The sequence below is a fragment of the Clarias gariepinus genome, chromosome 15 (assembly GCF_024256425.1).
Source record: "Clarias gariepinus isolate MV-2021 ecotype Netherlands chromosome 15, CGAR_prim_01v2, whole genome shotgun sequence".
In the NCBI taxonomy this organism is placed as follows: Eukaryota; Metazoa; Chordata; class Actinopteri; order Siluriformes; family Clariidae; genus Clarias; species Clarias gariepinus.
In genome coordinates this window covers 7,425,717-7,450,509 of record NC_071114.1, presented here as the reverse complement: position 1 = coordinate 7,450,509, position 24,793 = coordinate 7,425,717, and the positions used below count along the sequence as shown (strand labels likewise).

Genomic DNA, 24,793 nt, shown 5'->3' with positions numbered 1-24,793 from the left:
AACACCCACCCTACAAGCCCACACACACTGTATAGTAATTTCTACCATTAGTCGGTCCAGCTATGAGAACAGTGATTTCAGACCATCTTCCTTTTGAAGATGACAGAACAAACAGAAAAAAGCGATATCATTTACTAAGTAAAGGTTTCTCATTTACATTACAGATCAGGAAGTCGAAAGGATTTTGCAGTGAATGTTTGAACAATGAAAAAAGAAAATTTTAAAAAGAGCAAGCTGTGATCTTTCCTTCCCAACTTAATTGAGGGACTTATTTTATTAAAGAGCAGCCACACTGGCTGTTTGCTTTTCTGACCACCCACGGCACATGGGATTTAAGTAGAGATCTCACTAACAGAAGGAATAACACATCACACAGACTGAACTTTACATGATGAGGACCGGGCAAACCTTTTACTCAACAACAAAGAGAAATGAATTTAAACATAAGCTTCATGCAGCTCAGTAAATACAAAGAGCTGATGGATGATGCATGCTTTATAAAATAAAAATGTACTCAAGAATCAAAAAGACAATCCAGGTCAAGTGGTATTAGGTACTAGAACTAGCCTTAGGGATATGTAGAAAACTATGGTATTTATGGTATTTGTCACACACTCTTATCCACTTTTATTTTTTTATGTAAATCACATTATACATCTGAGCAGTTGAGGGTTAAGTGCCTCGCTCAAGGCCCCAACAGTGGCAACCTGAGGGCGGACTTCTGATCAGTAGTTCATAACCTTAACCACTGAGCTATCTTCTGCTTTCCTAACTGTTTTGAACCGGATATTAAAAATAACATTTAGACCTTAGGGCCAGATTAAACAAGATTATTTTTTAAAACCATGGCTCATTATACTGTAAATCTGTTTTGTGGAAAATCCATTAAAAAAAAAACAGATTTCAATCTAGCCAAGGCTCTGCTATTCAGATTTGTAGCAGATGCAGCAATATATTTGGCCGTAATCCAGTGCAGCTAAGTACTGTAGATAGCTACATGTAGATAATAGGATAACTAAAGGTGTCAAGTAAACTGAACTCTGCTCTCATCATCTATACCGCTTTATCCTGTATACAAGACTTACTGTAGGAATTGAGGTATGGTACTGTACACCCTTTACCGGCTGCCAAATCCATCGCAGGGTTCACACACTACAGGGCAACTTGGAAATGCTAATAAGCCTAATCTGCAGGTCTTTGAACTGTCGGAAGAAAAAGGAAAACCAGGAGGAAACCCACGAGGACGAGGAGAACCAGCGAATTCCATGCACACAGAGGCGGGAATCGAACCTGGCCGGGAACCGAACCCAGACCCTGGAGATGCAAGGTGACAGTCCTCTAAGCAACTGTGCCACCTTATTTTTGTAATACATGATACATAATTTCAGTTAAGATAAAGCAGAGAAGACATGAGATGAAGCTGACATGGGCACATACAGTAAAGAAACATCATTTCAGCTTATTGGTGTGTCAGATCATATGGATGATGCATGTTTAAAATAGATGATGCATGTGTAAATGTACACAGAAATCAAATAGACTATCCAGGTCAAGTGTTATTGGGTACTAGAATCAGCATGATAAATGCTTTTTCATTGGTTTAGTTGGACCTTGCTCAAGCGCCCAGCTTGGTGGTGCTGGGGTTTGAACTTGGGACATTCTGATCAGTAGGCCAAAAACACTGAGTTATTTCTTACCCCCTTACTGTTTTGGAGCAAACACATAAAACAGGTTGTTATATACACAAGGCTCTGCTACTCAGATCCTTAGCAGATGCACCAATACATTAAGCATTACATAAGGTGTTGGGTAAATAAACACCAATCTATGCCTACTATAGTCTGTTATGTAGTGACACTTTTGTTATACATGATGCAGAATTTCAGTTGAGATAAAGCAAAAATTACATGAGATAAAGCTAACAAGGGCACATAAAGAAACAGCATTTCATCTTTTTGGTCAGTCAAAACCTCAGAACAATGACACCTAAATTTCAGGACTACTTGTTTACCAAGTAGCAAAAGCAGGCTCAATTTTGCATTCTGAATCGGTCCTCGAATCGTGAAGGAACAGTGACATTAGTGCTTACACGGTTACTTAAAGATGAGCTTTGCATCAAGGGAGTCACCAGACAGAGACAGTAAGACAGTCTGTATCTTTTATAGACAGGATTTAGTACACCGAGCATCTTCTTCTTCTTTGTCTTTCGGCTGTTCCTTTTAGGGGTCGCCACAGCGAATCATCTGCCTCCATCTAACCCCTTTTCTCTGCATCCTCTTTTCTCACACCAACTAACTTTATGTCCTCTCTCACTACATCCATAAATCTCCTCTTTGGTCTTTCTTTAGACCTCCTGTCTGGCAGTTCCAGCCTCAGCATCGATATATTCACAATCTCTCCTCTAAACATGTCCAAAGCACCTCAATCTGGCCTCTCTGACTTTATCTCCAAAACATCTAACATGGGTTGTCCCTCTGATGAACTTATTCTTGATCCTATCCATCCTTGTCACTCTCAAAGAGAACCTCAACATCTTCAGCTCTGCTACCTCAAACTCTCTGTCTTTTGCCGCTGTATCTAAGCTGTAGAGCATCGCTGGTCTTACCACTGTCCTGTACACCTTTCCGTTCATTCTCGCCGATACTCTTTTATCGCACAACACACCTGACACTTTTCTCCACCCATTCCAACCTGCCTATACCCGCCTCTTCACCTCCTTTTCATACTATTTGTTGCTCTGGACAGTTGACCATAAGTTCTTAAAGTCCTGCACCTTTTTTCCCTCTGCTTCCTGTAGCCTCATCGTTTCACTTGGGTCCCTCTTATTCACACACATGTATTCTGTCTTACTGTGGCTAACCTTCATTCCTTTGCCACTCCAGACTTCTTCATGCAATGCCACAGCTCCTCTCTCGGCAGCCTGTCGTACGCTTTCTCTAAATGTACAAAGATACAATGCAACTTTCTATTACCTTCTCTGTACTTCTTCATCAGCATCCTAAAGGCAAATACTGCATCTGATGTAATCTTTCTAGGTATGAAAGCTCACAAATCTTCACCTCTGCCCTTAACCTATCTTCCACTACTCTTTCCCACAGCTTCATTGTATGGCTCATCAGCTTTATGCCTCTGTAATTGCCACAGCTCTACACATCTCCCTTGTTCTTAGCACCAATACACTTCTCCTCCATTCTTTTGGATTCCCCTCACTCTCCAAGATCTTGTTAAACAAACTAGTCAAAAACTCTACTGCCACCTCTGCTAAGCACTTTCATACCTCATCAGGACCAACAGCCTTTCCACACTTCAGCCTTTCCACATTCTCTTCAACGCCCTTCTCACTTCCTGCTTCACAACAGTCACCTCTTTAGTTGTTCTCTTTCATTTTCCTCATTTATCAACTCTTTAAAGTACTCCTACTATCTTTCCATTACCCTCCTGGCATCTGTCAGTGCATTTCCACCTTCATCTTCAATCACACTAAAGTGCAGCACATCCTTCCCATCTCTATCTCTCTGCCTCGCCAACCTGTACAGATCCACCTCTATCTATGTCTTACTATCCAATCTAGCATTCGAGTCCTCATATGCTGTTTGTTTTGCATTTGTCACCTCTACCTTTACCTTACGCTGCATCTCCCTGTATTCCTGTCTACTCTCTTCAGTCCTCTCAGTGTCCCACTTCCTCTTAGCTAACCTCTTCCTCTGAACTCCTGCCTGAAGACTACACAACATTCTTTCTTTTTCAACTTCCACTACTTTTCCCTCTGCTCTGCTTTTGTCCTTTTTACCTCCCTCGCCACCAGGGTTATTTTACACACCACCATCATGTGTGGTCTGGCTACACTCTTCCCTACCAACACTTTGCAGTCACTACTGCCATTCCCATCCTCTTTGCAAAGTCCACCACCATCTGTCCTTCTACATTTCTGTCTTGAAGACCAAACCTGCCCATCACATTCTCATCACCTCTGTTCCCTTTCCCAACATGTCCATTGACGTCTGCACCAAACACCACTCTCCCACCTCTGGTAATGCTCTGCATCACTTCATCTAACTCACCCCAGAATTTCTCCTACTCTTCCAAATCACATCCCACCTGTGGGGCATAACCACTAACAACATTAAACATCACCCCTTCAATTTACAGCTTCAGACTCATCAACCTATCTGATACTCTCTTCACCTCTAGAACATTCCTAACAAACACATCTTTGAGGATAACTCCTACTCCATTTCTTTTCCTAACCACACCATGGTAAAACAATTTGATCCCTGATCCTAAGCTTGTAGCCTTGCTACCTTTCCACCTGGTCTCCTGGACACACAGTATATCCACCGTCCTTCTCTGCTTCATATCAACCAACTCTTTTGCCTTCCCTGTCATGGTCCCAACATTTAAATTCCCTACGATCGCTCCCAAACTCTTGCCTTTTCTATTCTCTCTCTCCTTTCGAACACGCCTTTCTCCTCTCCTTTTTCGACCAATAGTAGCCAAATTTCCACGCGCACCCTGTAGGTTAACAGCACCGGTGGCCGCGACCGATCCGGTATGGAAGTGATATTTGTGTTTCGCATCACTAATTTGGCAAATGTTTTACTTCGGATGCCCTTCCTGACACAACCCTCTACATTTATCCACACTTGGGACTGACACTAGAAGACACTGGATCGTGTAAACAGTCCCCCCCCCCCCCCCTTAATAAGGCAGGAGCCAGTAAGACAGGATTCAGTTCACCGAGCATGCAGTATTCAACAAGTTTGAGTAGAGATATTCTGGACAATAACGCCTTCTCACTAGCCCTATCTTTCAGGACTCATCGGCTGCGCCAATAAGCAGTGAAAATAAGCCCTGAGTAAGATCAAACAACTCCAAAAGGCCCTGTGTAATAGCTTTTGGGAACTGCAGCTAGCTAACTACTCAAATAAAATCATTTAAAGAAGTACCGTCTCTGGTGTGGAGTTTTGCAAAGTGTGGCGAGTGTTTGTCAGAAGACTTTGATGAACTCTGAAAGGAGGCTGAGGGGAGCAATGCCAGCAGGGGATCTTCACAGTAATCTAAATAAAAGAGACAGAGAGACAGACAGATAGACAGGCATATATAAGTGAGTTTGGACAGCTAAAAATGTAAAAAAACGTACATGCATCCAAATATAAAATATATATAATAAAACTCAAATCTCTTTAAACAGAACCATCCCCAGGTATTTTTTTCCACATACAATAACAGACCATCCAGATCTAAGATCCATAAAAGATCCAATAAGAAACAACCCACAAATCACAATAATAATAACAATGGTAATAATAATAATAATCATAGTAATACGTAAATAATAATTCCTTAATAAAAAAACATAATACTCAAAAAGTCTCAGTCCTCATAATTTAGTATTCATACTGTATTTATGCTTCATACAGTAAAGTCCATTTCATATTACTAAGAAATACATTCATCCAGAGGCAAAAGATCAGGATCTTACACAGAAAAGGGAGAAAGCAGTTCTCTGTATTAAGATAAATGTGCGTTAAATAACCCTCTCACACGTCGCCTGCGCTTTCATATAATAAGGACAACAGCACTGCTGACCTTTATGGAGGCAATCGATGGCGGTGACAAAAATCAGCTTTGAGTGTGCGGATAAAATACCGAGAACGAAAGAGGAACAGAGACGAAATGACGGAATTTCTGATAAAATAGCTTCCTGACATTTACTGCACAATTATTTAATTATTTTTGACATTCATGGTCTCGGGGTGTTGTATGCACTACTGCGGTACCTTCATTGTTTTAGTACTTTCTTTCTGTAATTTGGATAATGTATCACAAGCAGCAGGAAATGTGGACAAATAAACAGTGGTTAGATTGTTCTTTCCTACTAAAGTTAAAAGTATTTTGTGTTTTTTTTTTCACAGGGATATGCTGTTCCATTTTATTTAATGTAATAATAATAATAATAATAATGTACTATTAGCTTTTAAGAACAAGAACATCTCTAACAAACTAGCTACTACGAGGGGGTATTAAAAAGTTTTGAGATTTGACCACACTACAGACCCGGTTACATCCATTAAAAGCTTAAAAAACCTGGCAGTAGAATTCGCTATTGATGCTCTGGCACCCAAGGACAAATTCTGGATCCACAATGCCACGAAGGTCGGAAAAGACGATAAGCATGCACTTGGTCAAGCTGCGGACCTGCCTCGCCTTTTCTGGTCGTGAAGATGATGGGCTCTTCCACTTGCTTCTTCTTGGGGTTGACCCATACACCCAAGTTTCGTCACTGGTAATGATCCTCGACATAAAAGACATGTCATCCATGGCACGCTGACGGAGTTTTTGACAGACTTCAATGCAATCTTCCTTCTATTCTTGGGTCAGCAGCCTGGGGACGCACTTGGCAGCAACACGGCACATGTTCAAGTCAAACATGAGGATTGTCTGGACTGTTCCATATGATACGTCAATAATGGCAGCAATGTTGTGGATTGGTTTCCGATGATCATCATGCGCAAGTTCCGAATGGTTTTTCGACATTTTGGGGAGTTGAGCTCGTTAAAGGTCTTTCTGATCGCTCGCCGTCTTCAGTGATGTTCTTCTGCTCTTAAAGTGTCCGTGCCACTCAAAACACTTTAAACGACTCGTCACAGCATCGCCTTAAAAACTTGTCAAATCATGTCGATCGTCTCTGAGGCAAATTTCACGTATAATTTCACATTCGCTCTTGTTGTACATTGCTGTCCATGATGAAATACTGTAGAATACGTGGTAATGCACAGGGTCAGAATCGCACCAGTTGCACAGCTCTGGATGTACACAGGATGAAGTCTTTTGGCACACTGACTTATGAAGGTCGGTGCTCCCTGTGACTGTGCGTGCCATCTTGTGCTGCCGACTGCTGGGGTGTTACAGAACTAAAGTCTCAAAACTTTTTGATACCACCTGGTACCATTTTTGTAATGTAAAGTCGGTTTTAGAAGGAATATGTACATTATCCTGCTAATATCCTGTGAAAAAAGGTCAAATTCTGTGGACTGAAGAGATGAATATCCTTTTTTCTCTTTCTGAGAATAGCACTTTATGCTATTCATGTTAACAGCTATTTTAATTTAACTGTTGTATTGTTTTTTTTCCCTTTCCCTGGCTGATTTCATCATACATTCTGCTTCTTTTATCCATTCATGCTAATTAATCTGCATAGTACAAACCATTGTATCATCAGCCAGATGGTAGCTGATATGTGTCAGGTTTGTAGGTAACAAGGAAGCCTGTGCTATATTTACAGCATCTGTAGAATAACAAAGTTGTCATTTCATCATGAAGCACGTTAATTCATGGATGAAACCTAACAAATGAAACCTTTTTTTTTTTTTTCAAATAAAATACAATGAATTATTCTGGTTGTCTGCAAGGCCACTATGAATTCAATATTTAATACCCAGAAACAAAAAAGTGCTTGTCCCGGGTGTCCAGGCCACTGTGCAGGCACTGTTCAAGCTAAGCCTGTTGCAGTGTATTAACACTGTGTCTCATACAGTAGGTCCCCAATCATGTAATTAATAGTACATTACTTACATGAGTAGCACCTTGGGATTAAAAAAGGCACTCTGAAAAAATCAAACTATTCATTCACATGAATGCGCTCAGCTTATCGTCTATCGATCTGGCAGCACAGTGGCGTAGTGGTTAGCCTTGCACCTCCAGGGTTGAGAATTTAATTCCCGCCTCGGGGTCTAAATGCATGTCCTCCCCATGCCTGGTGGGTTTCCTTTGGGTACTCCGGTTTCCTCACACAGTCTAAAGACATGCAGGTTAGACTAATTGCCATTTCCAAGTTGCCTATAGTGTGTGAATGACATTCGGGCATCAAGCTGGCAACTCAACCCCTTAAGTAACTGGAGTATCTGCGGCTCAATGTGCCAGATGGCATTTGGATGGATCGAAATTTCTTTCATTTAAACTCACAGGATATGTTTGGAGTAGTGGAATCAGTAAAAAAAAATCCACAAAATTAATGATCTGGGCAACAATGTAAAATTCTGCCAAGGTTCTTGTAGTCTGCTTTACTGGGTCTCAACCCTGGTCCTAAAGGACCAGCTGCCCTGCACATTCAAGTAGTTTCTCTGCTCTCAGCACAACTGATTTACCTAATCAGCTAATTACAGACTTTTGTGAATTGAATTGGCAGTGATCGGCGAGGGAGGACACTGAAACAAGCTGGTCTACTTGTTAGGATATCTAATCTCTTATAATGTTAGAAAACATTATAAACACAGTATTTATTTTAATTAGTACATATTTTATTTATATGCATTTGTAAAAGATTGAACACCCATATAAACGTATTGTTCCCGTCTTAGGTTCTTAGCAACTACAGTAAAATGCTGCAATATATATATATATATATATATATATATATATATATATATATATATATATATATATATAAACACACACACACACACCACACACAGGATTTTAATATATATTAAAATATATATATATATATATATATATATATATATATATATATATATATATATTCTTAAATTAATTTTAACACATGGGTGTCTAAGTGTTTTACTGTCATTAAAACTCTCTACTGGAATCACTAGGCATTCACTAGAGCAGTAAATACTGTGTAAATCAATCAAACAATTTATCTATCTATCTAGTCATAAGATCATCCATAAACCAGCGACCAATCTGTAATCCTCTTAGCATTGTAAATTAAACTTATGTTAACTATACTGATGCATTTTGCTGTATGATAAAAAAATATATATATTTATCCCTCATTTTTTCATAATTTGCCTCCAAAAAGACAATTTTTTGTAAAAAATTATGTAGTGTTGAGAATTTGTTTTTTGGTTCCTGTACCTGAACAGTTTCCGAGAAAGGTTTTTTGTTTGTTAAACCACTCAGTGATATACAGTATGAATCTTTTAAGCTTAAAAAAAATAATAAAATCTAACATTAGGCATGAACCAGTGAGAATAAGGTGCATAATAGATGCAAATGATGGCAGATGATCAGGCCGGTAATTAGTATACTGGTGATGCTGAATGCTGAGTGGTTGGAATAGACAAGAGGGGAAATGAGGTCCCTGCTAAGGTTATTACATGAACAACTATTTTTTTATCATACATTTAATAATAAAAAAATAGATAGATAGATAGATAGATAGATAGATAGATAGATAGATAGATAGATAGATAGATAGATAATGCACATCTGATCAATAATGTACTGTAATTCGAAGTCCTGCTTTACCTAACCACTTGATTCCTGCGATATATTCCGACAGGCACAAATAACGGCCATTAGTGCTGTTCATTGTGAAATGCGCTGTGTGTAATATTCCATGAGCTGGCGTAAGGAAAGCGATGTCCTTGTGCAAGCAATGTTGTTTTGTTTTCCCTCAGCATTTCATTTTAGCTTGCATGGTTCTCTAATGAAGCTTGTTTTTGCAGACTGTTCATATTTAACCTGAAAGTAAAAGAAAAAGCTCAGAACGGAAAAAAAAAAACAAAAAAAAAAAAAAAAAAACAGCAGGTTGGGGAGCCATTAGCTGTGTCCAGGGAGCAATCTAATGTTCTCTCTTGTTCCTGCTATTTCAGACTAGGCATTTATACCAACGTCTGGGGTTCAGTGAAAATATTTTCCATGTTTAGACTGGCTTTACCTGATAAACAATTACAGTGCTGAAACAAGCACTAAATATCCCCTGCCCCGTTGTCCTCTCTCTCTCTCTCTCTCTCTCTCTCTCTGTGGTTTTGGATGTCATAAATGCTTACTGTCACTTTACTTAAAAGACAAAGCTGGACACAAACAGACATTTTAGTTGCACAATTTAAAAAGTACGCACACAGCCAGAAGACATGACAGTCTGACCCCGGGGCCAAATTTGACCCAGGACAGTCGTTACCTGGTCCACAGCTTTTCTTTAAGATGTATGATAAGTGCCCACCAGACAACACATTGCAATTTCGCTTTTGAAAACACAGCAGACTAAATACTAACAGGCTATCTTTGCTCCCTTACTACACCAGCAAAATAATTTACAGGTACAGAAATGTTTTGTCATGCCTGAGACAAAAAGTGAAAACTCAACAGTATAAGGGGGTGATTTCAGAAGAGCTAAAAGCCCTAGAAACAGGTTGTTTAAAGTAAATTTGCAGTTAAACATTCAAGACTTTAATTGTTAGACGTTTAATTGTTATTTGCTTCCTGAAATAGGATGGACCACATACAGTATAAAAAGACATACCACTCTGGAAAGGGTTACAAAAGACATTTCTAAGGCTTTGGGACTCCAGCAAACCATAGTGAGAGGCATTATCCACAAATGGAGAAAACTTGGACCAATGTTGAACCTTCTTAGGAGTGGCCAGCCTACCAAAATAACTTCAAGAGCACATCAAGGACTGATCCGGGAACTCATAAAAGAACCCGGAACGACATCCAAAGACTGCAGGCCTCACTTGCCTACTGTAAGTTAAGGTCAATGTTTATGATTCTACAAAAAGAAAAAGACTGGGGGTAAAAATGGACATCCATGGGAGAGGTTCAAGGTGAAAGCCACTAATGACCAAAAAGAACACAAACTCTCATCTCACTTTTGCCGAAAAACATCCTGATTATCCTCAAGACTTTTGGGCAAATATTCTGTGGACTAAAGAGACAACAGTTGAACGTTTTGTGCGTCCAGTTGCATCTGTATTTCATTAAAAAGAACATCATAGCAACAGTCAAACATGGTGATGGTAGCATGATGGTCTGAGCTGCTTTGCAGCTTCTGGGCCTGACCAAATTACCATTTATTGATGGAAGCATGAATTCTACTCTCTACCAGAAAATCCTGAAGGAGAATGTCTGGCTATCAGTCCGTGACCATGAACTTAAGCATGAGACAAATCACCTGAAATACACCAGCAAGTCCACCTCTTAAGCCATGCCTCAAAAAAAAAAAAAAAAAAAAAAAGGTTTTGGAAGTGGCCCAGTCAAAGTTGGGAATTAAATCCGATTGAGATACCGTGGCATGACCTTAATCAGGATGTTCATGCTTGAAAACCCTCTCCAGTGTGGCTGAATTAAAACAGTTCTGCAAAGAACAGTGGGCTAAAATTCCTCCACAGAGATGTAAGAGACTCATTGCCAGTTATCGCAAACGCTTGACTGCAGTTGTTGCCACCATGGGTACAATTACTGTAGCTCAACCAGTTATAAGGTTTAGGGGCAATCACTTTTTCACATAGGGGCACGCAGGTTTGGATTTTTTTTTTTTTTTTTTTTTATAAATGAATTCATCATTTAAAAACTGCATTTTGTATTTACTCTGGAAGAAGTAAAAAAATCAGGAAGAGGGCAAATACTTTTTCACAGCATTGTATGGTTTAATGTGTTGTGCATTCTAAAATGCTTTTCTGTCCACCACAGAGGTAAAGACTGGTTATGGAAGTTACTGTAGCCGTCCTGTATGTGTAGTATAATAATAAACCAGTCTTTCCGTGGTTCTTTGACCTCTCTGATGAATAAGGTGTTTCTGCATGCAGAACTACATGTGGGTTTGGTTTTTCCACAATTCTTCTATTTCCCCTTTTCGTTGTAAGCTGTAGAAACTGTCAGGGTTAAGAATCCCAGTAGATCAGCAGTAAAGACCAACAACAAGACCACTTTTTCCACCATTTTTAAGTTCAATGTGGGTAATACTCACTCTCTCTCACTCTTTCTCTATTCACCTATCCTGTACAAGGACGCAGGAAGTCTCAGGGGACCCGTGGCACTGGGCAGTGTGAACCCTGGACAGGGTGCCAATAAATCACAGGGGACATTAGTTTTGTGCCCTACACTGTTATCACATGATTGGTTGACTTAATAATTGTCCAATCTTCCAATCTTAAAGTGGATAAAAACATTCATATTCTTTTAATCACATTAAATTACTACAATTATGGGCATAAAAATAAAAAGTCTTCTGGGCAAGATTTATGCTAGAAGTGAGAAACAACGACAGGAACTGTGAGCCAAGTGGTCCATTACAAACCCCAGAGCTACATATACTGTACAGTACTGTGCAAAAGTCTTGAGCCCCCTCATTTCAATATATTTTCTTTCCAAAGAGCCAGATGTTCTTGTGCTTTTCAGGTGAACGTAAGGAATAGTTTTCCAGGCTTCCTGCCTCTCTTTTCATTTATTTATTTTCCCTGATTGTCCTCCCTAATTTAGCCATAGCCAATTAGCGTCTTTTCGAACTGCTTGCTCACGTACCGTTGGGAGCAGCGTAACACACTACTTCACCTCGTGTGAGCTTACAGACCCCCAGGTTTAGCTTAGAACCACAATCAATGGGAGCGTGCTAAAGCTTCCATCCCCACCCTCTAAGAGCCCATTAGTTCTCCGTAGGCCCCTGGCTGTGACAGTCTACAGCATTACCCAGGATTCCCTGCACCACTCTGGGGACCCTCCTGCCTCTCATTTTTGGCAAGTTTTTATTTTGTTCTGTTCGCTAAGCCACACAGTGACCTATGAATCATTCAAGCATGAAAGAAAAAGAAGTGAGAAACAGGTGCAGATGATGACGGATGATCAGGCTGGGGATTAGTATACTGGTGATAAAGAAAGCTGAGTGGTTGAAATGGACGAGAGGGGAAATGAGGTTGTTGAGGTTGTTATATAAAGATATATTTTGAAATTTAAAAATTGTAATTTTGAATTCAATCCAAAACATGTAATTTAATTTACTATGAAGAAATATATATATATATGTACAGTATATACACGGAGTGCCCACTCCGAAAAAGGCTGCTTTAAAGAGACAAACCACCAACCCACACACATAAGCACATGCATACACACACACACACACGCAAGAATGAACTTGACCTTGTGAAAACTGCGAGTCTGGGACACATGGACCCGTTTCTGTCGAGTTGAGTGCTCATATGCTCCCGTGACACTCTCTCAGGAAACAGGAATCAGCGGAACAACATGCACAGGTGCTTTATTTTTATTTTTTTCTACGCATTTTAGGGTATTTATTTTTCTTTGTCCTCTAAGACACACACACACACACACACACACACACACACACACACACATAACTCTCTGCTGCTTAGAATTTGGCTGCCGGTCCTTTGCCAGCTCCAAATTCAATTTATTAAAAAAAAGTTAGCAAATATTTTTATCGATTCTTCCAGGTCTGTATTACCAGTGTGGTTTAGTCATTCGCATTTCATTCGTCAGAGCTAATATCATCTCGTTCTGAGATGTATGCCTCAAAATGATAGGAAAGATATCCATCAGTTTTTCCTTTCGTGTTTTTTATGTTTTTATTTTTATTTATCTGCATCACTTCGCACAGTAATCACCAGGGACCGGCTGATACGATGTTATCACGATACCTAGCTGCTGATTCAATTGGTATTGTGATTCTGTAAATATCACAAACTTATAAACATCCAGATTCAAATTTTTAGATTCTTAACAAACTTTGCAAACAATTTGGTTCTCGATGCTGTGCTGCCTGCCACCTGGAGGATTAGAGAGGAACTGCAAGATTTTACCACCTCAAATGCGTACAAATTCAAATTCATATTTCATTCGTCACGTGCACAACAATACACAGTACTGTGTGATATGCAAGGATAGATAGACAGATAGATATATTCAAATATATTTATATTTAAAATATATTTTATATAGATATAGATATATAGATATAGATACCGATATTTATAGATATATTAAAATATATAATATATATAAATATATAAATTAATTTTGCAATTCATGAATTGCCACAGTTAGCACTGTCGCCTCGCACCTTCAGGTTCTGAGTTCGGTTCCCGGCCAGGATTGATTCTTGTCTGTGCGCATGGTTTTGCATGTTCTTACCGTGCATGGTGGGTTTCCTCTGGGACATGCAGTTTTGGCTAATTGGTGTTACCTGTTGCCCGTAGTGTGTGAATGAGTGTATGAGTGTGTGTGCTCTGCGATGGATTGGCACCCTGTCCACCCTGGCCTCATGCCCTAAGTCTCCTGGAATACAGTAGGCTCCAGACCCTCCACGACCCTGAATACAGGATAAAGCAGTATACAGTAGACGATGAGTGAGTGGGTGAGAATTGCCACACAAAAGAATTGCAATACATAAACTAATTTGACAAACTGGTTGGCATCTCATTAAAAAAAATCTGGATTAAGCTCCCAGTCCCATCTTCCTGCACTGATGTCACACAACGTGGCGGCTGATCTCTGGATCTAATGGCACCCATGGTGAGTTCCTAAGTCTACATTAAGCTTTCTTGTTAATAAAAGAAGTCTGTAAAGTTTCATTTATTTATTTAATTTTTAAAAATGATACCTTATGACTAGAGTGAATCAGAGTCTCTAATTGCTGAAGGAGCGCCCTTTGCTCTGGCCACCATCATTACTCTAAAGGTCAGCTATTATTGCCTCACTCCTTTACATGGCCAATGGCCTATCTCACAGACAAGAGGTCAACGGCTGCCACCAATTGACTCAAAGGATAGCACAAAAAACAGGGGGAGGGAGGGACAGGTATGAGATGAAGCTAAAAATAGATGATGGATAGACTGTGGAAGGGTGTAAATAATTTGAGACAAAAATGGAGAAGTAGAGAAGAGCATAAAGAGCATGGGAAAGGTGGTGAGGTGGCATAGATCAGACAGCTAAAAAGGATGAACCTCACACAGTTCCCTCAAATCAATGTACACGGCACTTCTTTCAGTCAGACAGCTCTGAGCCTTTTGTACCTCTTACGATCGTTTAATCAAGTGATGGGCTGCCATGATCGCTGTGATTAGGAAGATTAATGACAACTCAGGGTGTGATACCGATTTCCACCAATCGGCTCGTCAATCAATAGCGCTTTTGTGCATTGTGCTGTTAGAAATTAAACAGGTCTTTTAGTTGTGGTTATTATCTAAGTCAAATGTACATTTGGACAAGCGAGGCTGTGACATTGGGATTTGTTAAAGCTATCAATACCAATATACCCTGGAAAGGTGCCAATCCATCACAGGGCACACACACACATATACACACACTCACACACTCATTCACACACTACAGTCAATTTGGGGAACGCTAATTAGCCTAATCTGCATGTCTTTGGACTGTAGGAGGAAACCTGGAGGACCCTGAGAAAAGCCACCAAGCACGGCAGAACATGCAAACTGCTGGCCTGGAGTCAAACCTGCACCCTGGAGCAAGGCGACAGTGCTAACTGCTAAGCCACCATGCCACCTGCAATAGGAAGACTGTCTTCAGGACTGTCCACCACCTCAATAGATTATCTTCGACACCTTTTTGACTGGACCTGGAGCCTTTCCCATGAGACTACCCTGCAGGAGACGGGGTACTACACTCTGCACAGAGGGCCGATCCATCACAGAGCACACACACTCATTCACACACTATAGGCTGTTTGGGAAAGCCAATTACTTTGCATGTCTTTGGACTGTGAAAGGAAGCCAGAGTACCTGCAGGAAACCCACCAAGCACCAACCCCATGCACACAGACCTCGAGGTGGGAACCGAACCTGGATCCTGGTGGTGCAAGTGCTAACCTCAAAGCCACTGTGCTACCACAAAGCATAATCTATTGATAACAATTGGTGTTTGTAAAAAGAGGGAGTGCTGATATTCAGTACAACTGCATGCTAGCTCATGTGATGTTGCTCAAACCTACAAGAATCACTAATATCTGTATGAAAATAAAATTAAGTTTAAATTAAATCTACCGCAATCTTTCTGTTTAGATTTAAGTTAACTGCATTAAAGCATGGGTGGTAAAACTCCCTGCCTGCCTCTTTTGATCTTCACTTGTGAGTCTTGGGTCGAGCCTCATCAGTGTTGGACCCCCTGTCCCCTCCTTCCCCCACCTTCTGTGCAGTTTATTTGTCCATTTATCGCTCCTTTTTAAAAAAAAATATAGCATACTGTACAAGTATCTGTTTATTGTCGGAAGAAGGAAAGTCAGTTGTGGCGATTTTATTATAAAGTTATGACAAATAAGACTGCATTACACTTTATGGCTGATGACAAAGTTGGTATTTATTGTTACATTTCAGTGAGTCTGACTGTTTTTTCTTTCTTTTTATTTTCTGCATCTTTAGAAATATTATACAAAAGAGTAAATGGATCAAGGAAAGTGAATTATAAATATAAAAATTGAAGAAGATGGCTAAAGGTACATTGTAGCCTATGCAGTAATGTTATTTTACTGCTTTCTTTTGATGTGATCATGACTATGACCTCAGCAGTGGTGGGGACCATGGGCAGTTAGTCATACTTGCTCTAATATACAAAAATCATAAATTAAATATTACCTGCTAGTCATCTGAATTCAAAGAAATGTGTGACAGTAAAGCAATTGGGTGCAAATTTATTATTATTATTATTATAATTATTATTATTATTATAACTTTATTGGAAAGTCAGAAAAGGAAGTAACAAATTTAACTTCTGTTTAGTTTCTTTTTATGTTGTACCAGTTTCTAATTATTTTATAACATGATTTAGCTCTGTGCTATTATTGGGGTGCATCTAGTACCTACTGTATAAGTCCAATTACTGAGTCTGAATGTAAGTGAAATTTGATCTCTCTGGTTTTGTTTGGGCATCACGGCAGCTTAGATGTTAGCATTGTCTCTTTGCACCTCCAGGGTCCGGGTTCGATTCCCACCTCAGGGTCTGTGTCCATGGAGTTTGCATGTTCTCCCTGTACTCTGGTTTCCACCCACAGTCCAAAGACATGCAGATTAGGTTAATCAGGATTCCCAAATTGGCTGTAGTGCGTGAATGAGCATGTAAGTGTGTGTGCACCCTGTGATGGATTGACAGTTGTACCCTGCCTCATACCCTAAGTCTATTGGGATAGGCTCTATTTAGGTACGCTATATTTAGGTAAAATGTATCAAATCTTTGATTTTGGCAAAAAACAGTTGTTTAATACCTTTCCATCCTGACCTTTCAGCAGAATTGAGAATGTTTTAATCATACAGTAAATTTGTTCTAAAGCACTCCAGTTATGATGGAACATATAACTGTAATCTCTATGCACACAGCAGCGAATTGAACCTGGCTGAGAATCGAACCCAGACTCTGGAGGTGCGGGGCAACTCGGCCATCCACTAAGCCACCATGCTGCCAAAAATAGTATAAATTTTTTTTGGGGCCTTCTCCATACACAGAGCCGGTCCTGACTGCCCCGGGGCACTAAGCAAAATCCGGTTCTGAACTGTCAGCCACGAGAACCATTAACTATTGACACACAGTCACGCGGACACAGCATGGTCACCTCAACTTAACCTTACTGTTATTGCTGACATCAAACTTGGGGAGGCGTAAAAGCAAAAACTGATGTGATTGATGTTCCTGCAGTTCATTCATTTTGTGTTCACTTACTGGTCGTGCGTGTGTGTGTGTGTATGTGTGTGGGCACCCTTCCAGTTCATTCTCTCACTGAAGTCGCAAACATTGTCATCTCATTGACTTTGAGACGAGAAGAAGGTGGGCCCTTGTGTAACCTGCATAGGCTCTTCTCGTACGCAAAGATTTTTGAACCAGAAAATCGGAAATATGCATAATACAAATCACAATAAATAATAAGATAATATCTGATTTGATGTGATGGGTAAACATTGATTGACAGGGTAACACCCAGTAATGTAATAACAGCCCATATACATAATAAACCATAAATAAAAAAATATATGCAGCTTTTTTTTTATGTGACTATGACACAAAGGGATTACATTTTAATTTAAATAATGACATTTGTAAGAAATGTATTACGTTTCAGGGATTAATACATTAAAAGCTGCAGATTTTTATTACATTTCTGGTTTATTACGTTTGTGTGCTTTAATTACATCGCCGAGTGTTACAGACGGTCTGACGGAGTTAGAGACACTGAGTAAAAAAATAATCAAAGCTTTTTCATAAAAATCATCTGGTCATGGACACACAGAGTTGTACTCAATAAATAACTAGATAATTATAGACGTAGCCAGAAATAGCTACTATCTGTTTTCTTTTATTGTTTGTCTGTCAAAATCTCCAGAATGCCCGGAATTTCCGCTGCAGCATCGCGGCCATTTCCTTTTGCTGGTTTTATCAGCTTGCATCCGAAGGAAAAATGTCGCCTGCATTCCAAAATACATGGCATGTTTGGTTTACTTTGTTCAAGTCACATCAATCCAGGATCAATCTGCTTTCTCACTGTAATTGCACCGCACTACACTTTGATTGGAACTCCGTAGATGGCCTCCGACTGGTTACGTCTGTCTGCAACTGAGCACACGTTCTGTATTTTCACCTGGGTAATAGAACGGCACCAAACAGAAAACACATCACAGACTAAACACGTCGTACGTGAATGCACCCACAGACCCAGACGTCTTGAAACAGCATGGGTATATTTTGTTTTAAGTCACTCTGCTGCAGGTAAATGCTGTATATGCTGCTAATGAAATCATTATTACTCATGCCTAAAATAAATCCCACTGACAGAAAAGTGTTTCATCACCAGGGGGGATGAACCTGGTGAGAAACGTGTTAATGTGAAAGTCCAATTAATTTGTTAATTGTTTAGGCGGTGGATAGACGCAAAACAGCAGCGCTAAATTATTTTAAAGAAAGTGCAGGTGAGAAACTGTGATATTAGACACCATCCTGTTTCACCAACTAAAAAAAAAAAAAAAAAAAAGAAACTAAAATTATTTATGATAAATAATGCAGTAGCCTGGTACAGTACGTCTATATCGATCAGCCATAACATAACACAACCAACAGGTGAACGGAAAAACACTGATTATTAATTATGTACTAGTAAACTGGTGACAGTATCATGGCCACCCAAGGCTCATCCATGACTGTTGGTATTAAAAGACAGTCTGTCTGGTTCGATCCCAAAGAAAAGCCAATGCAGGACAAATTGCCAAAAAAAAGGTCAATGTTGGCCACAAGAGAAGGCACCAGAACAACCCAGTGCACCACAGCCTGCTCCATACAGGACCAAGGAGGCAAAGCGCCAAGGCTGAAGAACTTGCCTTTAAACTCGCCAGATCACAACGGGGATACACTGGACAAACAATGAGTCAGCTCAACAAGTCCCACCTCACAACCCCAGAACCCAAAGGATCCACAGCTAATATTCTGGTTCCATGGAGTCATGCTCCCAGAAGCCAGAGCTAACAAGGTGGCACAAATGGAACCTAAACTATGGGTTGTTTTAGTGTTAATGCTTTTCATGGTGTTATGGTTAATCCATGCAAAAACTAATTAATACAAAACAAAATGTGTGGAATGTTATTTCCTTGAATTTAGAGAGATCCAATCGAATCCTGGGATATCAAGAAAACCAGATTATAATGGATTTCAATGCTAACTGTGTCTTTCATGATGGAATTTTATCTCCCATTGTTCTAGCACCAACGACAACGCTTGACTCTACATGATTTAAGCAGTCCATGATTGAACTGTGGCTTTTTGGATGATCATGAGCTCGATACTCAGTGCAGCAATTTCAGAAATGCAGAATGCGTTACCGCTCAAGCTGTGCGATTTACAAAAAGCTCTGTACATCAAGTTCCAATCAATAACACATTTAAACTGGAATGCAAACTTTACATACAAAACATCTGATGTGTCTTTGCGAAAGTAAATGCATGTTTATGTTACTCGAGTATGATCTATAAAGGCGTTCCAGAGGAAGAAATAAAAGCTATGTAGAAATAAAAATGGAATTCTCCCTCATGAAAAACGACATGCTTCCCACAAAAACATGCTCATTAACAATCATTAACCCCTCCTGCATGGACAACAAAGATCTCTGTTCTTTATCGCCCACACAGTTTCTTTTTTCTACCCTCATCACGTTCCATGGTCAAGGTCCATCAGCGATTGTATTATTCCACTGTTCATTATAGTCGATAAAAAAAAGTGAACGTTTCTTGGCTTCCCACTTTGCATTAGCTGTTAAAGACAGTGAAGAAGGAAGGTTGCCATCTGTTCTATTAAAGAGTGGATGAAGTATGGTAAGGATTTTAAAAACTGATGACTGGGCTACTACACATCCAAAGCAGTGCTGGAATAGTAACTAAACTATTTTTAACGTAATGAAAACCCAGTTTGGGATATTTTCTACCTAGATGAACCGAATGCTGTGCTATGCTATGCTAATAAATTAATTGGCACTTGATATGTGATTTGCTAAGCCTGAATGCATGTAAATGGTATGCACTGCCAATTTTGTGTAGAAATAAATATATTATTATAAGCTTGTATTTATTGTAGAAGCACGAAGAGAAGAAATGTATACTATGTTCTTATGCCTTATTATACAATTGTTAGTTCAGACGAGGAATCTAATTGAATGAGAATTCATTTAATGAGTGGTGATATGGGGCACTGGGATGTTTAACTATACTGTATGTTCTACTTGGATCACAGATATTTTAGAAATCATTTTTAACTGTCGGTAGTCAGCCCGGGTAAAGGTAAGGTTGGTCTGGTTCTCAGTACTGTAAAGACGGAAGAGCAGCTGCCTGCAAAAACCCACATTCAAAACCGGTCATGGACGCACTTTCAGCAGAAAATACATCTAATATTTTATGTCATCTTAAACAACACTTTGTCTCCTTAGAAGTTGCTTCTAAGTCTTTCCGGATTGCTTCTGGACCATTCTTGTTGTTTTGTTCATGTCTAATGCAAAAGTTAACTACCTTCTAACACAAGGCTAAATCCCAGATCCCTCTCTAACCCCTGAACAAGTGAACTACTTGGTGTATGGAACAAAAGATTGTACACCATAAAAGTAATATCACACTCAAAGTTGTGCTGTTGTACTAAATATCAATGCTGTGATATTTTCAGCCTCGTGCTTAGGAATGCATCACAGCCGTGCTGATATTCAGTACAACAGCATGACCGTGAGTATAATATTGCTTCATTATAACCACTGTAAAGGAGGACCTTTTGTCACCATTGCCTAAATGTGTCTTTAATGCAAAAAGATTTTAAACAGTGCCTGGTCAAAAGGTTATTAAGCTAATGCACACATTATTTTGAAGGGTTTGGGTTTAGTTTCTTTCGCTTATGATGACATTAAAACAATTCTGGTGTAATCCATTGTACTTCTACTATGATCGTGGAAAGTTCCAAGCCAATTTTCTTAAGTTCCAATTTAAAATGATCAGTGTTGGGGGACGTTACTTTTTTAAGTAACTAATTACATTAGAAAATGACTTTCTTTAAAAAGTAATCAGTTACATTACAGCATTACTTTCTGATAAAAGTAACTAGTCAGAGTACTTTTCCATTGCAGAAAATGAAAACTCCTTTGTGATTCCTCATGCATGTTGTTTTAGTCAAGACCTTTATAATTATTCTACCATTATCACTCAGCGAAGTTTGGCCCATAATCTGTTAATTACTAATACCCCTAACTCACCTACGCAGTTTCACGCGGTGGCACATCATGATTCAACGCGAGTTTTGGCGCGGTGATTAGGTTTTCATCTTTTCGCGCAACGGTCCTCACATGGTCAAACCGCATAGGTGAGATAGTGTAATATCAATAAAGTAATCCAAGTACTCTAACGCTTTGTAACTTTGTAACGCGTTACACCTAACACTAAAAATAATATACTGTATACATTTGATTAAACACATTAGGAAGAACTTTGTGTCATAATGGCATTACCTTGGAGAACATAATTATAATAAATGAACATAATTACATTGCAATGCTGAACTTTTCCTGCTTTTCACACATAAGCTACATATTAAAACAAATTGAGTCTTAATTGAATGTTTATTGTGCACTGCCATATTCTTGTAGCATCAGGTGTGTTTATGTCAGGAAACTCAGGCAAGGTTCATGTTACTTTACATGTCAAGAGTCGAGATTACAAGAAACTGCATTACTACTCTTGGTAATTCAGCTGGAACACACCCAGGAACTGAACGTACACTTTCACCCACTGCATGTGCAAAGAAATGCTTATTATTTTGCATCTATATTTGCATCTAATAAATGTGTGGGTTTGTGTACTGTATACCAGTGCAGGTGGTAAGACGAGGAAAAGTGAGTTCATTTAAAATAAAGACACTTTAGAAGCATTGATGCAATATTAGATATCAGTTTCTGGCATTCCTTGTAGTGACATCATTAGATTTTAACTTTCATTTTGTTTAATAATTTAAGGTTTAAAATCACCAGTTGGCTGCCAGAATTACAAGCAATTCTGCTTTCATTCCTGTTTTTTTTATAGTCATATTTTACTTGCAATGTGAAAAAAGGGGAGTGCCCAAGTGCAAGCAATACACAACAGTCCACAATAAAAGTTGTCAGGAAAAGTGACGGAAATAAGGTCATAAGACAGAATGTCACGATCACTGTTAAAAGTAAACAATGGTCAATATGTGTTTGTTAAAAATGTTATTGAATTCTTTTTAATATTAATAAATTCTTTCTTTAATCTGCTGAAAATGTCCAATGTTTCCCGCGGGGACTTACAACAAATTATTATATATACAGTATGTATATATATATATATATATATATATATATATATATATTTTTTTTTTTTTTTTTTTTTTTTTTTTGTAATCGGTCATTGACCCATGCTGTTGGTCAATTTGTGCCACTTTTTGAGGTTTTTTTTCTTTTTGAGCTTGTTCACTGTGTGAAACTCTGTAACTCCACAGAGCATGTGCGACCATCAGTATGCCCTTCTTACTCTTTTTTATTGCAGCTGTAGTTTCAGACAGATTAAAACAACTTGGGTGGCCTGTCTGAAACTATTCTATGTGCGTACGTGTGGGAAACCCTGCTGGTATGTCTAGCCATAAGCTAATTAATGTTAAAACTACAATTAAAAAACATAGATAAATATATATTCCATTGAATTGAGTTATCATATAATAAACCTGACGTATAAGTGAGATCAGTTTTCAGTCTGGACCTGAACTGACTATTAAATGACATAAGCGAACAGATTTTGATGATATCGCTTGCAATGACTTTAACACCTGTTCAGTCCATTGGCAGCATAAATCGAATTTGTGTCACTCTTGAGCTTTCTGCTTGCTTAAGCATACAAAGGAACAATGGACCTCAAGCAAATCCTACTGGAGCCATTCGTAGACTGTATTCAGGTACTACGTCCTGTTTTCTTTGCCTTTCCTTTGATGAAACACATGTATCCATTCAGTTCTGCTATTTCACACCTCTATGTAACTTTGAAAAAAGTATTGACATAGCTGATCCATTATAAGTATAACAAAAAGGACTATACAGCTATGTCTATGCCATTATGCTGGAAATATATATATATCCACACAAAATAGCAAGCATTCTTTGCTGCACTATTTGCTAGAACATTCTAAGTTAGAAGTTAATTAAGCATGACAGCATGTACCTGAGCCCGGGAGGAAAGGAACAAAAACACGTCTGCTTGAGTGTCTAACGACTGTCTCGTAGAATAATACAGTGAATGGATACGACACAAAGAATTCATCCAAACAACAGGACAATATTGCAGATATTCAGTGCCGCAACTTTTCCCTGACAAATAATGAGCATGAATAAACCTGCCATCTTATCGTGAATGGAAAACTTTTGCAGCTCGAATGTCTCATGCGTTTGATGGCGTAAAATAAAAGATACGAGATGATACATTTTGATATTTTTAATTGAGCACAGAGGATGTTATCCACAGAACCCAACCCAGAGGAAAAAATCAAAACACATGTATTTACATATCTAAATGAAAGTCTACAAAACATTATAATTTGCTTTGGTCTCGTTGGTCGTGTTCTGCGCAAACATGAACACATGGCATCCATTGCACATGCCCTGTCGCTTTGTGTAACACCATGGTCTATCCCGTATGGTCTAGCGGTCAGGATTCCTGTTTTTTATCCAGGTGGCCCGGGTTCGACTCCCGGGATGGGACTGTTGCCTTTAGGCCAATGGTGGTTCAATCGGTTAAGATTATGAGGAACTGGGTTACTGATCAGAAGGTTAGGGGTTCAAGCCCCAGCACCTTTAAGTTGCCACTGTTGAGCCCTTTAAGCAAAGCCCTTAACCCTTTCTGCTCCATGGGTGCTGTAAGCTGGCTGACCCCAGCTTACCAAATGGGATATGTGAAAAAAAAAAAAAATTTTGTTGTGCAATAAGGTACAAGTGACAAATAATGAAATCATTATCATAAAAACCCTGCATGGCTTAGGTTCTGCATATTTTAACATTGCAGTCTTAAAGTGTAACAACAGATGCATGTGACCATATTTCTTCTAGTTAGTCATCATTTAAACAGAGTGAAAAAAAGGAAAAGAAAAAAAAAACACATACCAGATATGAAGTGTTATCGATGATACAGTAGAGTATATATAGTGATACAACATGTGTGATTGAGAATCTTTCTCTGTGTTTCCCTCTCACGTTTCTCTCTTAGTCAAGTTTCTGGCCTGTGAATATTCTTATGAATATAAAAAAAGCAACATAATTAAACTTATTGCAAATATTTTAAAGCCACTGCAAATAATCACATGTTTTTGGATAATACTGCTCACTGTCCTCACTCACTCTTTAATCCTCCGGTGGGTTTGTAACTTTGCTGCAGATTAAATTGTATTATATTGCTGATCTGTTTGGAACTGTTATGACTGTTATGAACAATTATTATCTCTTCTTCTTTTGCGTTTGATTGATGGCTTCACACAGCTTTAAATGAATGTTAATTTCAACCGGATTATG

At 39.0% G+C, this 24,793-nt stretch overlaps 1 protein-coding gene across 1 annotated transcript in view; it reads right to left on the bottom strand.

Annotated features, from left to right (window-relative positions):
* The window catches only part of cntnap5l (contactin associated protein family member 5 like), a 135,748-nt gene that overhangs the window by 97,997 nt on the left and 12,958 nt on the right, over window positions 1-24,793 (bottom strand). The window contains exon 2 of the mRNA XM_053513006.1: window positions 4,947-5,057. Coding sequence (XP_053368981.1) covers window positions 4,947-5,057 — 111 coding nt within the window. The remainder of the gene's footprint in view (window positions 1-4,946; window positions 5,058-24,793) is intronic.